At 35.6% G+C, this 16,616-nt stretch overlaps 1 protein-coding gene across 2 annotated transcripts in view; it reads left to right on the top strand.

The window, feature by feature from the left end:
• Window positions 1-16,616, top strand: part of LOC113233438 (extended synaptotagmin-2-B) — a 42,407-nt gene that overhangs the window by 655 nt on the left and 25,136 nt on the right. For both annotated transcript variants that reach the window (XM_026468572.1, XM_026468573.1), the window contains exons 2-7: window positions 73-174; window positions 8,714-8,911; window positions 9,206-9,247; window positions 14,106-14,246; window positions 15,801-15,877; window positions 16,084-16,150. In XM_026468572.1, the coding sequence (XP_026324357.1) occupies window positions 73-174; window positions 8,714-8,911; window positions 9,206-9,247; window positions 14,106-14,246; window positions 15,801-15,877; window positions 16,084-16,150 (627 nt within the window). The remainder of the gene's footprint in view (window positions 1-72; window positions 175-8,713; window positions 8,912-9,205; window positions 9,248-14,105; window positions 14,247-15,800; window positions 15,878-16,083; window positions 16,151-16,616) is intronic.

The following is a 16,616-nucleotide window of genomic DNA, read 5'->3' as shown; positions in this document are numbered from 1 at the left end:
ATTTCCTTAACAACAAATAAATTGACAAAGTGTGCTATGCCCAATTTCTTTACATTATGGGATGCTCTGTAGGCCAGTGGTGAAAAAATGGCAGAGGGCAGCAAGCTGGCACTACCAGTGAGGAGTGATGACAATGCTAGTGTCCTGTCTATGATCTACAGGTTTTTTAAAAAGGTAAGTTATAAATCTTGCAATGATATTTTTAGGTTTCTTCCCATTATTGAATCCCTCAAGTCATAGTTTTTATATGAATGACATGTATACAACCTCCTACCATATTGAAGTAAATGTACACTATTTAAATCATTATATAGGTTAGAAAAATAGGAAAAAAAAATTTGAACATCCATCTTCCATATATATAATCTGCAAATGCATCATACATTAACATTCACTTTCTGAGCAATGCTGTAAATGTAAGAAAGATGACATCATTGGCAACCTTGATTGCTCTCTGACTCAACTATTTTGGCCTTCAAACCTTCATTCATTTAATAGGTTATGGTAATGTTTGGGACTTATTTTTTGTAAACAAAATTTTTTAAATTATGACAATTTATGAGGACTTTAGAACTGTATTATGTTGAGACATTTTTCTTTAAACATTTTATCTAATCTCAACATTGTGGTATAATATGTTTAATGTCAGGGATCCGAATAGGTAGAGTTTTTTTACATAAACTTTGAGGAACATAGACAGAAAATGGATACTGCCTTACCACAATATTTTTTAGGTCCCAGGACCTTTTCGGGATTGGGGAAATCACTTAAGAACATTAAAAATTGACATAATTGGGGACATGCAAGTACACTATATTAATCTTAACTTTGCGACACACAGTGGGTCGCATCTGCGATATTGCGGACATTGGATTTTTTTCACAATACCTCTCTAAAAAAAGTGCCAATCGAGAGATCCTATTGTCCTAATTAAATATTGTCATATCACATTTTGCCATAAATGTAATAGTTTAGTAGGAAAAAATAAAATGTGTATTTTTTGTAAGGGACCATACCTTTAGTGTCCCATCGTTACAAGTCGAACCTGTCTTGGAATCACTACAGACGTATTATTAGCTACCTATCTTCTATAGATTTGCATACTAAACGCGCGCCCAACCCTACATGTTCACTAATATACGCGTTACAAAATGAGCAAAAATTGCTCGTAAATACGATTATTGGTCCACAATCGAAAGATCCTATTGTCCTAATTAAATATTGTCGTATCACATTTTGCCATAAATGTAATAATTTAGTAGGAAAAAAATAAAATGTGTACTTTTTGAATGGGACCATACCTTTAGTGCCCCGTTACAAAGTCTTAGTCGATCCTATCTTGGAATCACTACAAACGTATTATTAGACCTATCTTCTATAGATTTGCATATTAAACGCGCGCCCAAACCTACATTTTCATTAATTATACGCGTCACAAAATGTGCAAAAATTGCTCATAAATACGATTATTGCTTAAATACATTAATTAGCAATGATCTGTATAGGTAGGGTTTTTTCGATGAACATAGACAGATAATGGAGACTGCCTTACGAGAATATTTTGTAGGTCCTGGATTTTTTCGAGATTCGGGAAACCGGGAATTATTTGGGATAGGTCGTTTAGAGTATATTTATCTTAACTTTGCGACGAGTTGTTGCAATACCAAGTTTTCGGAATATTTAGGGAAATTAAAAAAAATCTTTTCTTTTTCATAATTTTTTTTCTAAAAGCATACATTTTACAAAAGACTATCTCCCGCCAAACTGGAAACAGCTACTTAATACATTTAATTGGAGTTAATAAGATTACTAACATTTGTATTACTAACATTCTGTTGATTTATGGACATTCCTGCAGAATCCTAAAACTATCGCAATGACTCTTCGTGTTCTATATGGTATACGTTTTAACTTTCTGACTCGATTTTCATGTCATAATCAGACAATTTCTGTTTATTTCATTTGATTACAGGTAGAGTGAATAATACCGCACTCTGAAATACCGTAATGATAATCACAATATTTACATCCCGGAATTTTAGAAATCACGAATTATTTATTGGACTTTGAATACATTGATAACAAGTTATTGTATCGAAAAATCTTATTATAGTTTTTAGGGTTCCGAACTAGAACTGTTTTAAATTAAAGTCTTTTGCTTCACATACAGGAAAATAAAACTAAATTGGTTTGTTTTTCTTGTTTATTTGTTTCAGTAGGTAAATTAAAACTTGTGTTTCGAATACATACTAATGTTTTGTTATTACTTCAGATAACGACGATTCCTATTGTTATACGACAATAAAGACACTTCTTTGTTACACAAAAGCAGAGAATAAAGAGAACGGACACTCTCAGCTTCTCCCTAGTTTTAGATACCGCAACACGCCATAATGTCCATAAATCAACAGAATGTTAGTAATACAAATCGTATTAACTCTAATTAAATGTATTAAGTAGCTGTTTCCAGTTTGGCGGGAGATATTTTTTTGTAAAATATATGCTTTTATACGAAAATGAATGAAAAAACTTATTTTTTTAAATTTTCCTATATATTCCGAAAAACGGGTATTGCAACAACTCGTCGCAAAGTTAAGATAAATATGCTCTAACCGACCTATCCCAAATAACTTCCCGATTTCCCGACTCGAAAAAATCCAGGACCTAAAAAATATTCTTGCAAGGCAGTCTCCCTTTTTATGTCTATGTTCCTCGAAAAAACGCTACCTATGCCGATCATTGCTAATTAATGTATTCAACCAATAATCGTATTTACGAGCAATTTTTGCTCATTTTGTAACGCGTATATTAGTGAACATGTAGGGTTGGGCGCGCGTTTAGTATGCAAATCTATAGAAGATAGGTAGCTAATAATACGTCTGTAGTGATTCCAAGACAGGTTCGACTTGTAACGATGGGACACTAAAGGTATGGTCCCTTACAAAAAATACACATTTTATTTTTCCTACTAAACTATTATATTTATGGCAAAATGTGATATGACAATATTTAATTAGGACAATAGGATCTCTCGATTGACATTTTTTAGAGAGGTATTGTGAAAAATAATCCAATGTCCGTAATATCGCAAATCCGACCCACTGTGCGTCGCATAGTTAAGATAAATATACAGCCTTGGCCAAAAGTATTAGGCACCCTAAAACTTACTTTAAAAAATGGAAAAAAACAACTTCCTGTTTCTTGATTTATTTATTATAATTAAAACACATAAAAACAAATACAAATACCTTAAAATCTAGTAGGTCCACCCTTAGATTTAATCACAGCGCTTATTCGGTCTGGCATGCTGCGCACAAGCTTAGAGCAATCCTCTCTCGTAATAGCTTGCCATTCATTTATCAAAGCATTTTTAGGGCCGTTTTAGAAGTAATGCCAATATGCTCTTTAATCCTACGCTTTAAAATGCCCCAGAGATGCTCGATAGGATTCAGATCTGGGGACTGGGCCGGCCAATCCAACAACTCAATGTTGTTGTCCCTAAACCAACGCATCGTAGTCGCTGACTTATGACAAGGCGCATTGTCTTGTTGGAATATGACTCCATCTAAGTTAGTGCCGCCAAAAATGCTTGTTAGCGAAGGCATAAGCGCAGATTCAAGTACTTCTACGTACTTTTCGCTGTTCATACGGCCTTCGCAGACAAACATTTCGCCAACCCCATCAGCAGCCATACAGTCCCAGATCATTATGCTGCCTCCTCCGTGCTTGACAGTTGGTACGACGCAATCTGGATGGTATTCTTCACCCACACGACGTCTGACGAATGTCACACCTGGTGTTCCAAACACCTAGAGAAGAAACGAAAAAGTTATTTTTTTTTGAAAGGCCATAACTTTTTCCATTTAAGTAAAATAAATAAGTGATCATACTTATTGGTAAAGAACCCAGTAAAATAAACTTACCTCAAAATTAGATTCGTCAGACCACACAACATTAGACCAATCTTCCTCCGTAAAATGTTGGTGCCGTAGAGCCCACTCTAAACGTTTCCTTTTGTTGGCTTCTGAGAGCCAAGGCTTCTTCCTGGCTTTGCATCCTTTTAGACCAGCTTCCCCAAGTCTTCTCCTTGCTGTGCGAGCACTAATTGCTTTTCCAGTCTCTTCGGACAAGGCAGCAGCAAGCTCTGATGAAGTTTTCTTCCGATCTTTCATCGATTCGCGTATTAATTTTCTATCCTCGCGTTTTGTTGTTACCCTTTTTCTGCCTGTTCTTTGTTTATTAGCGTGAGTGCCAGTCTGAGCAAACCGTTTAATAGCAGATTGCACGGCGCAACGTGAACATTTCACTAACTTGGCAATTTCTTTTTGCGACTTTCCTTGTTCATGTAAAATTTGTATTTTCACTCGATTTTCCAAACTAATTTCACTGTTCTTCGGCATTTAAAAACCAATCAGACCTCAATTTAATTTTTAAACCAATAATAAAAACTTGTTGACGCTTTAGAGTCCCGATCACAAGTGACAAAATATTTAGTGATAAGACCGCAAGAAGCACAAGTCCTTTGTTTTCGATCACCAGGTGTTTTATGACCTTAAAAATATGCCGCCTACTATGCCAGGTAAAGAAATACAACCCCAGCATACCATCTAAGATAAGCATTAATGAATGGTTAAATTAGTAAATTTGTATTTTGCAAATTTAAGGGGTGCCTAATACTTTTGGCCAAGGCTGTAGTGTACCAGCCTGTCCCAATTACGTCAATTTTTAATGTTCTTACGTGATGTCCCCAATCACGGAAAGGTCCTGGGACCTAAAAAATCTGTGGTAAGGCAGTGTCCGTTTTCTGTGTATATTCCTCGAAGTATAGGTAAAAACCTCTACCTATTCCGATCCCTGTAATGACAAAAATGTATGCTTTATAATGTATCGGAATGTGACTGTGAAATCGGGCGACTGGTGGGTAGCGACCTGCCTATCCATAACATGGGAGTCATTAAGTTGTTTCAAAATAATCTTAAAACACAAGTGCGTACTGCTTAAAATTATTTTAATTGAAGTTGTAGGTTGTCAATAACGATAATTTATGTGTATAATAATTGATACTCAAAAAAAATCATAAGTTCACCCTGTATAGTGTCTAGCATATTATTATTATAACTGTAACGTCGACTTCTATAACTATAAATGACGACTGCTACATAATATTATATCGTATCAGATATTGATTGTGTATTATGAATAAGTTTATCTATTAAAGTCGTGTAGAATCTAAACGACAAGATTATGTTATGAAGACTACACTATGCATAGATTAATACCTAGTTTTTGTTACTAGGTAACTGTATAAACAGCATTTTGTCTTTAAACACATACTGTACGACAAAATAAAACATAAATGTTGATCAACATTTTATTTTTAAAGCTAATCTTAACTTTTTCACGACTTAGCTATAAAGCGCAATACGTAGATTAATTAAGGTACTTTACACAGTGACTAAAGTTCTTGAAATGGTTAGTAAACATGTTGGTTTAGTAAGCGATTAGCCACACTCATAATAAGAATTGTCGTCTACATTATGCTTATCTTAAATGTTAAACCTAACAAATGACACACGCTACGTTCACAACATACTTACAACCGCCGCCGCAATATTATATTAATATATAATATTAATATATATTGTTTGGCGTGAAATTTACGTATTCATATCAAGGTCATATTTGATAAGAACTTAACAATAGTTTTTTTTACTGTAGCGAATGTTTGAACTTAGAATACTCATTTAAAGTGACATGGAGCTAAAGGAACATTTGCTATTTTCTTGTCAAAATATCTGTGATAAAATAGGCGCTTTGTCGTCGAGTTGCGGACACCAGCCCGTTGCACCAAGTACCAAGTATCTGTGATAAAGTTAATCTACAATTCGAATCAAGTATACGAGTCAGCAGGCTTAACATGAGCGCAAAGACAAAAGATAAATCTTCCCCAAACTGTCAGTTAGCCTGTTAAATGACGTCACGTGAGCTATCCTTACAGGCGTAAACATGACCGTTGAGCTCTCTTAGGAAGTCACTATATTAATCGACGCGGAACCCGTAGCCAGTGAGAAAAAGCTTTATGTCCATACCATAAGAACGAAGAAGACGTTGTCGACGATGGGCGACTCGACACAAGCGAAACGCACGTCTTATTCGCTCTTTTCGCATGGACAAATCACCTTTTTTTTAAATAAAACTTTTTCAGACTGGCCTAAGCCACGGTTCCGCATCGATGAGTATGGGACTCCCAAATGATATACACTCCCGGACACAATTCGAGCCACCATGCATTTTTATTCTTAAAGAGCTAGAATACAAAATTAATGTTATTTATCAACGAAGAAAGTCTTCCCCAGTTTTACAAATTCAAAATTTCTACGAGAACTTATGGAAATGACGTTGAGTATACCAGTTTCAAAATTGCGTAATAGTTTTTTTATTTTTTTTATTAATTACTTTTGTACACCTTGCAAAACTTCGAGCCAGCGTATTATAGCGGGTAGCCAGCAACCTGCGCCCCCTCTATGTCCAGCTTGTCCGTTAAATCGTCAGTGGCCTAGTGGCTCAAGTATTAAATTTAGCTACCGGACACAACTGAGCAAAATTTCCGTTAATGATGCTTAGTTTACGAGAATAGGACCTGCCTACAACTCTATAATATTATGGTAATGAAATCAAATAATAAGAGTTAAAATGATTCCACTTTGTAACTGAATATTGCACCGAAAGGGAAGTATACTATTTGATATAAAGTTATGATACACTATTTCGGTAACCGCTATCATATCATCTACTCCCACAATCAGGATTGTAGCGTTATGTCAGTCTTGTTATTACAACTGTTGTTTTTCAGTCTGAAGTCTGTATATCTGTAGGTATACCTTTTCATTTTCATCATAACATTAACACTTCCACAAATTATAGTACAGATGAGAAGACATAAGTTAGGTGATTAGTTCTTTCTATTTAAATCTAGATTTAGACGTGAAGTACCTTCAGTAAACTGATGTTTAAATTCACACTCACCCACACTCGTGACGAAATGACATTAATATGGTTTTATAATATATAAATATTAGACAACATCTCACACGTTACTCTATCCCAAAATAAGTAAGAAAAGCACTGGTGTTATGGAAATCGGATATAACGACGGTACCACAAACATCCAGACCCAAGACAATATTACGAAGTTGTTTTTCTACTTTGAGCCGGCCGGGGATAGAACCCGGGAACTCAGAGATGGCGACACCATGAAAACCAGCGTGTAACCCACTCAACTTCTTTCTCAATTTCTTAAAAGTAGAACATTTTAAGAACATGTGTTATTTGTTTTGTTACTAATAAATGTTACTGTTGGATTATATATGTATATCTCTAATAGAAAAATAATACATTTTAAATCCTTTTCGACCTGATTCTATCAGGCAGCAGATATCTAAACTTTTATACTACCTATTTTATTATTATACACTGAATAGTTCAATTTTGATTATTGTTTTGTTGTTTGCCAGTAACCGTTCAAAGTGATAATTTCTCTTGATTTTATTGATATAAAACAGATTATCATCTAACACCTGCAATAATTCAGTGTTTTATAGTTTATTTATCGAACGGTTGTTGACATGGATCGTAGTGTAAGAAAATATAGTTTGGAAGTTTTTATGGAGTATATTTACTTCATATTGTTTTTGCTCTGCTATTTCTGGAGGGTACGTTTTTATTATACTAACTGATAGTCAATAAATTTGAATTTATAACTGCTACCGGTTAACATCGCGTATCACTAATGTAGCGGAACTAGGTAACTGTTATATTGTACGCACTATTACGTCCGGTTTCCATTTAGGACATTATGTTTATGTAAAAGAGCGAGTATATCTTGCTAGAGTCCGAGAAACCTTTTTATGTCGGCCTGTATTTTAAAGTACGTATTTGCTTTGAGCCCTATTAATTTTTTTGCACGCAAAATTTATTTTGAAGACCCATAGCCGCCAACGTTCCGTCTTCCATACATTTGAAACGAATGAAGAATAAAGAAAATATTTTATTTCGCCTCAAAACGACACTACAAGTCCTAAATAAGTTTTTGTTTATGTTAAGTAACGGGACGAGCAAGTCATGGTAACCCATAACAATTGCAGTGCCACCCAGAGCTTTAAATCCCAAAGATCTGACACTGCCACTGCGCCCGTCATAGTCAAAGTCACATTACCAGCACTGGGAGAACTAAAATTATTCCTGCTACGAAACCAGATATTGTAAACAGGAATGTTTGTTCCATTCTGTGTCCCCTTACAAAACCAATATGGCGGACCTATAGGTCCGCCATATTGGTCTTTTTTCCCCAAACATTACCATGTTTGAGGAAAAAAGGACTGCTACATAATCTATTATAGTTATGTACGAGTATCGAGTATATAACGTTATAATTATACTCGATGTGTACGAGTAATCTTTGTTCCCTTTACAAATGATCCAATATTGCGAACCGGTAATGTACGAGGAAAAAAAATTACTGGTGCCTAACTTGGTTACATAAAGAAAACCGGAACGCAGTAATGCTTACGTTATTGCTTGACAGCAGAAATAGATATTAAGGTGGTATTACTTTCCTAGATTCACTCTTTTATAAGTACTTATAAGCGTTGTAATGACCTGTATATAAAAGCCAAGAAATCTAATGTGCGCCATGTGTTTATTTCACAAACAGGTGTCAATAGTCGGTGCCGTGTACCTGGTGGGCTACATGCAATGGAGCGTTGCTTGGCTGATCGGCCCCGTGGTTCTGTCTTTGCTAAGAGACCGGTGGCGCAGAGAGAGCGAATATCGACGCAGTTTGGCTAAGGCCGCAGCTCAAACTTCTGAGAAGGATGTAGTGTTGGCCAGATTAGATGATTTGCCTGCTTGGGTGAGCTTGTTGTTTTGTTTTTATATATGCAACACCTATTATATAAAAAAAAATTAGAAAGAAGAAGGAATGGGCTTTGTTCTTCAAAAATCAGTCAAAGTTGTTGAAAATAAATTATCTTTTTGCTTATATTATTTTTAATTGTCATGAGTACACCACAAGTATTTTCGATTCGATTCTGGATTCAAAATTAAATTGGATTAATTTTTATTACATAGCAAGTCTGAATGATTTTTGAATCCAAGTCGTATAAATGTTATCTCTCGTATAGTTAATTATACACATACTTTACAGGTATTTTTCCCAGACGTTGAGCGTGCAGAGTGGTTAAACAGAGTAAGTTATATTTTCATAAAAGCCTACTTTTATACAGGGTGACATTTTATTAATTTCGCGATGTCTTTACTTACTGATCCTTCCCATCAATACAAATAACCTTTACTATGTGCACTCCCTTGAATATCGTACCAAAATACAAGGACGTCTTCCTATGTTGTTTAAGCGACGGTTAAGCTATACGAGTCCAACCGTGGTTTAGTGATTTTCTATTTAGAAACTCCGCAAACCGCTTAACATTTTTGTTTGAGACAGAGCTATTGATTGAATCCTTTAAACAAAAAATCTACTATTATTAGTCAGTGGTTTTCTGTTATCTACATAAGTCGGATTAGAATATATTTGAGGGTCTACAGTAATGGATTCTCTTCTGTAAGACGTCGATCCTATTTCCATCTAAGGCTGCTAACAGATTGACTGCTTGTTTGCAGATAATGCGTGATGTAATCAACTTCATACAGCCGAGACCTCGACTGCATGAAGTTGATAATGACTTCATGCATTAACTGAATGCAGTCGCAACTCAACTGCATGCAGTTGAGACTTCAACTTCAAGCGACAATGGTCCGAGAACCAAAAGTAGTAATTGACGTTCTTACGAGGATATATTATTATTTTTTAGCCTGTATTATCATTTTTTTGCTTTCAATATATCGTTTAATTTATTAAAAATGGCAGTCGAGATTATAAAGTAGTTGTAAACTTTGTTTTCATATTGTCTGCATTTCGGGTACAGTACGTAAAAATCACTTTCTCTATAGCAACATAACAGTAGTGGAGCTATCCACGCTGCATGCTTTCGTCTTTGGCTTTGATTATGCCCGCGGCGTAACAATAGTAGCGCTCGTGCTTCCATCTCAACGTCAACTTTTACACTGAGCTCCAGAGCAAGGCGCGCGGCGATAACTGACTGCAGTAAATCTCGACTCGTCGGTTTCATCTGCTTTTTGGAGTTGTATTATACGTAGTCTCAGTCGGTTTCGTCTGCTTTTTGGAGTTGTATTATACGGACTTCGCGCATGCAGTTCGTTTAGTAGCAGCCTAATTAGATTTATGGGCTATGCTATGTTCCATAGACCTAAGGGATCCATGTAAAGGACGCTGAGAGCCCATGGCGAGCCTACCTAACATAAATGCATTATAAAAATTGGTATACAATATGTCATCCTTCATCATAATCTTATCATTATCCTTATCGTCCTTACTTGGTCGATATTCCCTTCAGGCGTACTAAGCGCTTTGCATCATCTTTTATTATGCGCACAGCCCTAGAATGGAATTCCGAGCTCGTACAACCCAAGTATCTTTAATCGTAGATCCTATCTTTGCTCCAGAGCTAGGTATTGGTCAAGAGCAAGTCGATTTAATTTAAAAAAAATGTGAGTAAATCAGTACTGTGCTGTCGCCTTTTTGATTTTCGCGCCCTTTGTCGGCCGTCTATTATTGGAGCGAACGAGACGCGCGTCAATGCAATTGCGAGCCTTTCTTTTCTTAATTTTTTCGGAAACGGTCCGTGAGCTCTTGAAATTTTGAGAGAGGTTCATGACTAGAAAAAGGTTAAGAAACCCGTGATTGTAGTAACACCTCTCTCCTTAGAAATTACACACAGTTCCTAGTATATAGCATTAGTCTCTGAGACCATTAGTAATAGTATAGTATTAGTAATATGATTTGATACAGGAATAAATAATCTTATTCGGTTTAATTCACAGTCTTACTCGACTTCAACGTAACTGCGAACGTAGGTCGATAGTACCTATCCCGAATTGTTAGTCAGCGCTAAGCAGTTACAAAAATAATCCTCATTATATAACGAATGTGATTTGAAATTTTGAGAGAGGTTCATTACTAAAAATAGGTTAAGAAACCTGTGATTGTAGTAACACCTCTCTCCTTAGAAATTACACACAGTTCCTAGCAGTAGTATATAGCATTCGTCTCTGAGACCATTAGTAATAGTATAGTATTAGTAATATGATTTGATACAGTAATAAATAATCTTATTCGGTTTAATTTACAGTCTTACTCGACTTCAAGGTAACTGCGAACGTTGGTCGATAGTACCTATCCCGAATTGTTAGTCAGCGCTAAGCAGTTACAAAAATAATCCTCATTATTATAATGAATGTGATTTTTCCGTACCAGTGACTATTTATTTACTTTGTTACCCCTTATCAGTATCGAGATCAGATTTTGATTTGAAAATAAACTTTATTACTATTGGCTGTAATAAGTTTTTCTAGGTCATTATTTTTCAATCTATTTTCAATTTAATACCATATTCACCCGTCATATCCTCCGCGCGACAAATGATTACTTACTACTCCAACTCGGATTTACGGTAACATATTGCTCATTAGGTTACGGCATATAGATATTGATATTCCCCCTACCCACCGAATAAACGTGCAATAGTTTTTAATTACACATTTTTTTTATCAAGGTGCAATGTTCTATTATAAACAAACCTCCTAAATTACTTTCACGCAAAAATAGATAAATAACCTGTTTGCATATAAATCGATACATGTTTTTTTAAGGAAAACATGAACATAAATTACGCACGAAGGAAATAATACAATTATAAAAAATTAAAATAAATTTACGATTTAAAAATACGTAATCTTATGATTACACATTTGTTTTTAAATAAATTCATCAAGTGCAGAGTTATTGAAGTATTTATTCCTAAAGGTATTCTGTAAAATTGATGTTTTGCTAATACACGTTTGCTGGTTGACACTTCGTGGAAGAACAGTCATAGAAGCCAATTTTATCAAAAATTTGCTATTGATGATTAGGTTTAATTTTCAAGTTTTTTCCATCTGTTTAGTCGAACAAATATTATTCACCGAAAAATTAAATTTTTACGTAAGAATAGGTATAAAAATTAAAAAGGAAGCAAAACGTTTATAATGAAATTTTTCACTCGCCTTAGTTTGACCTGCAAAGTGCTAACTGTGTAGTTTGACTTTTGCGCCTTTTCTTCCTAGATGTATAGATTATGTTTACTGAATATAACATACATAAAGTTACTGTTACTGTAGAAACATATTTCTTTCTAGTCCGATAGTTTTATTTGTATTTACTAGCTTTGCAAAAATCTCAATTTCCTTAATAAAAAATGCCACACAACATTCAAAATCATATCACCTGATGTCCTCCAAGGACCGTTGCTTAACGACCGTTGTAAACCGTCGCTTAGGTATCCTTTAGGTTATTATGTAGTCCCCTACGCTGTCCTGATTAAAGATGGGAAAAACTGCTTATTTTTTTAAACATTAGAACATTGTGCTTGTTTAAAAAAAGCATGCCTTTTTTAAACGCTTTTCACTTATACGCTTTTTAGTTTGAGGCTTATAAAATCGTTTAGAAAAACGGTTAAGCGCATAGACTTTTATGTTAAAAAAAGCATGCAACGTTGTGTTGATAGCTAAAAGCAAGAGTAGACCACTAAAGGTTTTAAGATAAACACTTTATTTGTAAAACACGACTTTTATTTTTATTTATAAAATTATTGATCGAATAATTTGTTTAGGAAACGTAGATGGCGGAACTAGAAACATAAGCACGTTGACCAAGGCTTAATTTTAAAAAGCAAACTTTGTTAAGTGCTTTTCGTTTAAACGCCCACATCTAGTCCTGATGCGAGTTGGGACTTCACACGTTTTCCAAAGTTTATGTACCGTCTAGGTTTCTTAATTATGTTTTCTTTCAACGTTAGCTAATAGTATTGTTCGTTACTGTTCTCCAAAACTACTATTTCATCATCATCATCAGTTTACACGCATCCACTGCTAGATATAAGCTTCCCCCAGAGCACGCCAACTCTCCCCGTCCTGTGCCGCCAGCATCCAGCCGCTGCCGGCCGTCTTTCTCAGGTCGTCCGCCAAATTTGGCGCCAACGCAGGGCGTCCTACGCTTGCCTTGACGTGTTCGTCATCCTAGAACAAGTCTGCTCCATCGGCCATTAGTCCTCTTGCAGACAGGTCCGGCCCACTGCCATTTAATCTTACTGATTTTGCGAGCTATGTCGGTCACTTTAGCTCTTTCATTACGTCAGAGAACTTCATTAGTTTTTTTTAACCGACTTCAAAAAAGGAGGAGGTTCTGAATTCGCCTGTATGTTCTTTTTTTTTCTTTCTTCTTTCTTTTTTGTATGTATGTTACGCAATAACTCCGATATTTGTGAACCGAGTTTCATGATTCTTTTTTTGTTGGAAAGGGGGTATTTCCATAGTGGTCCCATTTCATTTTGAAAAAAATCATCCACCTCAAAGAGTGGCTGTTCACGCATGAAGATTCATTTTTATAAACAGCGCCTAACTTTAATTTAGGAGCAATTACTTTTAGCAATTATTTAGTTGATTTTGCTATTTCTCCAATTCAAGGCGTTTTTCTCTCAATATACTTTGAGTAGTGTCGTAGTGAGAACCCATTTCTTTTATCTCCAGTATCAAGCCCTGTACAAGGGGCGAATTAGGGGATATTTCAATGAAACTTAGCAAATAGACGTAACTCCACATACTTTTGAGGTCGGTTTTTTTAGTACTCTGTACTGAGATTATTTATAATATCAAGTGACGGGACGAACAAGTCATGCGCCTGATGGTACACGGACAAGTCCCGTGTGCCTATAATTTCAACAGCACACTTACCCTCCAAAACCTCCGCCAAGCAGTAATGTTGACATAGCAGAAATAGGTAAGGTGGCAGTACTACTAATAATCAGTCAATCAGAGAAATACTAAAGTAACAAAACTACTATTGAGACTACCAAAAAATTTAATTATACACTAATTGTAGACCAAAGCAATTACTGCTACTATAAATGAAATACGTTTTACATTTCTTGCAGATTCTTCTACAACTCTGGCCAAATGTAAATCACTTCACTCGGACGTTACTTAAGGACTCCATAGAACCTGCAGTGGCTGAGAGTCTCGCTAACTACAAGTTGCAGGGCTTTAAGTTTGAGCGCATGATCCTTGGAACTATTGTAAGTTCTCTTTAGCTTATTTTATAATATTTTTTATTCTTTTTCGGTTCACTGAAACGGTTGTAAAGTTACATATACAATAATAATAATAATAACACACACACTCAACATAGCCCCGCACTAGGGAAACCCTGTGTCGCAGGTGCCATGGATACACACGTAGATAACCACAAATTACACTACGAGATAAATAAATGTAGGCCTTACAAATATTTCTTGCTGCCCGGGAATCGAAGCTGGGACCTCTGCGTGGCAGTCCGGCATGGTAACAGTTCGGCCGCAGAGGCAGTTAATAAATTTAATGAGGTCGAGATCTTATCTAATCACAGAACTAATTATAAATGAAAAATCATACTCAGTCACATACACACGCACGCGCACGCTCGCACGCTCGCACGCACGCACGCACGCACACACGCACGTGCGCAAGCACGCACGCACGCACGCACGCACGAGAAGCCGGCCCGCACGCCCGCCCAAACCCGCCCGATAGCCCGCACGCACGCACGCACGCACGCACACACTCACTCACGCACGCACTCAAGCACGCACGCACGCACGCACGCACACACGCACGCACGCACATACGCACGCACGCATAGCTGACAAGAATCACGGACAGTACCAAATAAAAAAAACATTGAGGTTTAAAGAAACAATTAAAATGAGAATACCGTAAAGCGAGTACACAACCTAGGGACACAGGTATTAAAGTCAAGAATAATTTTGCGCATTGGAGCATTATAGAATTCTTTCTGACCTTGAGTATCTCGAGTGTTACCCAGATTTTATCACTCTGAGCACTCGACAATAGTGTTTCTGATTCTAATCCGGGCAGTACCAATCCAGGGAACATAGTTTTCTAAGTCTGGTTATTCTGGTTAGTACCCCCGATGGTACTCGTAATACAGGGATTTGAGTCCAGGGAATTGATGCCAGACAAGCACACTAATTATCCGGGTCTTAGACTATTCCCTTTGGTGTGATGGTTTTGTGTATTCTTATGATTATTATTACAAATGTCTTAAACTTAAAATTCAGCAATACAATACAATGTTATTTAAATAATTATCATAATAATTCTTATAACCATACTTATACCGCAATATAACAAACAAAATACAAATCATGATTATTATTACAAATGTCTTAAACTTAAAATTCAGCAATACAATAAAATGTTGTTTAAATATTTATCATAACAATTCTTATAACCATACTTATATCGCATTATAACATAAAAAATACAACGCATGATTATTATTATAAATGTCTTAAACTTAAAATTCAACAATACAATAAAATGTTATTTAAATATTTATCGTAATAATTCTTATAACCGTGTTTATGCCGCAATATGCAATAAAAAGTATGATTATTATTATAAATATCTTAAACTTAACATTCAACAATACGATAATATATTCTTTAAATATTTATCATAATAATTCTTATAACCATGTTTATACCGCAATATAACATAAAAGTACAAGTATGGTTTCATCAAGAAATAAATTACTATAAAATTGATATTGAAATTCGCTATGGCTGCAGGCGCCTCGTGTCGGCGGCGTCAAAGTCTACGATAAGAACCTGTCGAGAAATGAAATCATCATGGATATTGATTTGTTGTAAGTATCACGTATGTAATGACTAACTGATAGTCGGAATCAATATCTTTACTATAGCAAAATTCACCTGTTTCATACAAAATGTTCATCTCGACCCAAATGTATAGAAAAAAGGGCCCTATAAAAAAAAGCACTTCACATTGAGGGTTCCTCCTTAGAGTTAGTTAAACTACGTCACCCAGTATATTACGTGTCTTTATTTTCAGCTACGCCGGAGATTGCGACATTTCTTTTGTTGTGCAACGAATTCGTGGTGGCATCAAAGACCTTCAGGTACGATAAAAATTACCAAAAAAATACGGTTTATGGCAAATCACAATGCTGTCTATTAGAATCGCACTGATGGTAGGAATGTTATTTTATGATGTACTTCAAAAGAAATATATACAGGCTGTCCCACTGCTATGCGACACGATACGATACTGTAAATATTGTAGACAGGATATTTTGCTTCTTGGAGAATATTATTTTTAACAGTAAGTATATATTCAATAGAAAAATTATTGTCAACAATATTTGACGAAAATAAAAAATTAATTTTGGTCGGCGACATAAACGTAGATTATTTAACCGACAATTCGGACAGGCGATGCCTAGACGACCTATTGAGTTGTTATAACACAAAAAATATTGTCGATTTTCCTACACGCGAATGTGACACTTGTAGCACTTTTTTGGACTGTGGGATAGTTTCGAGCGATGACTGTAATTACATAACCGTTTCTCCTTTAGATACGCC

The sequence above is a fragment of the Hyposmocoma kahamanoa genome, unplaced genomic scaffold (assembly GCF_003589595.1).
Source record: "Hyposmocoma kahamanoa isolate Upper Pololo Valley unplaced genomic scaffold, ASM358959v1 78, whole genome shotgun sequence".
Taxonomy (NCBI): Eukaryota; Metazoa; Arthropoda; class Insecta; order Lepidoptera; family Cosmopterigidae; genus Hyposmocoma; species Hyposmocoma kahamanoa.
The sequence above is the reverse complement of the archived record's forward strand: the minus strand, read 5'-3'. Positions and strand labels throughout refer to the sequence as shown.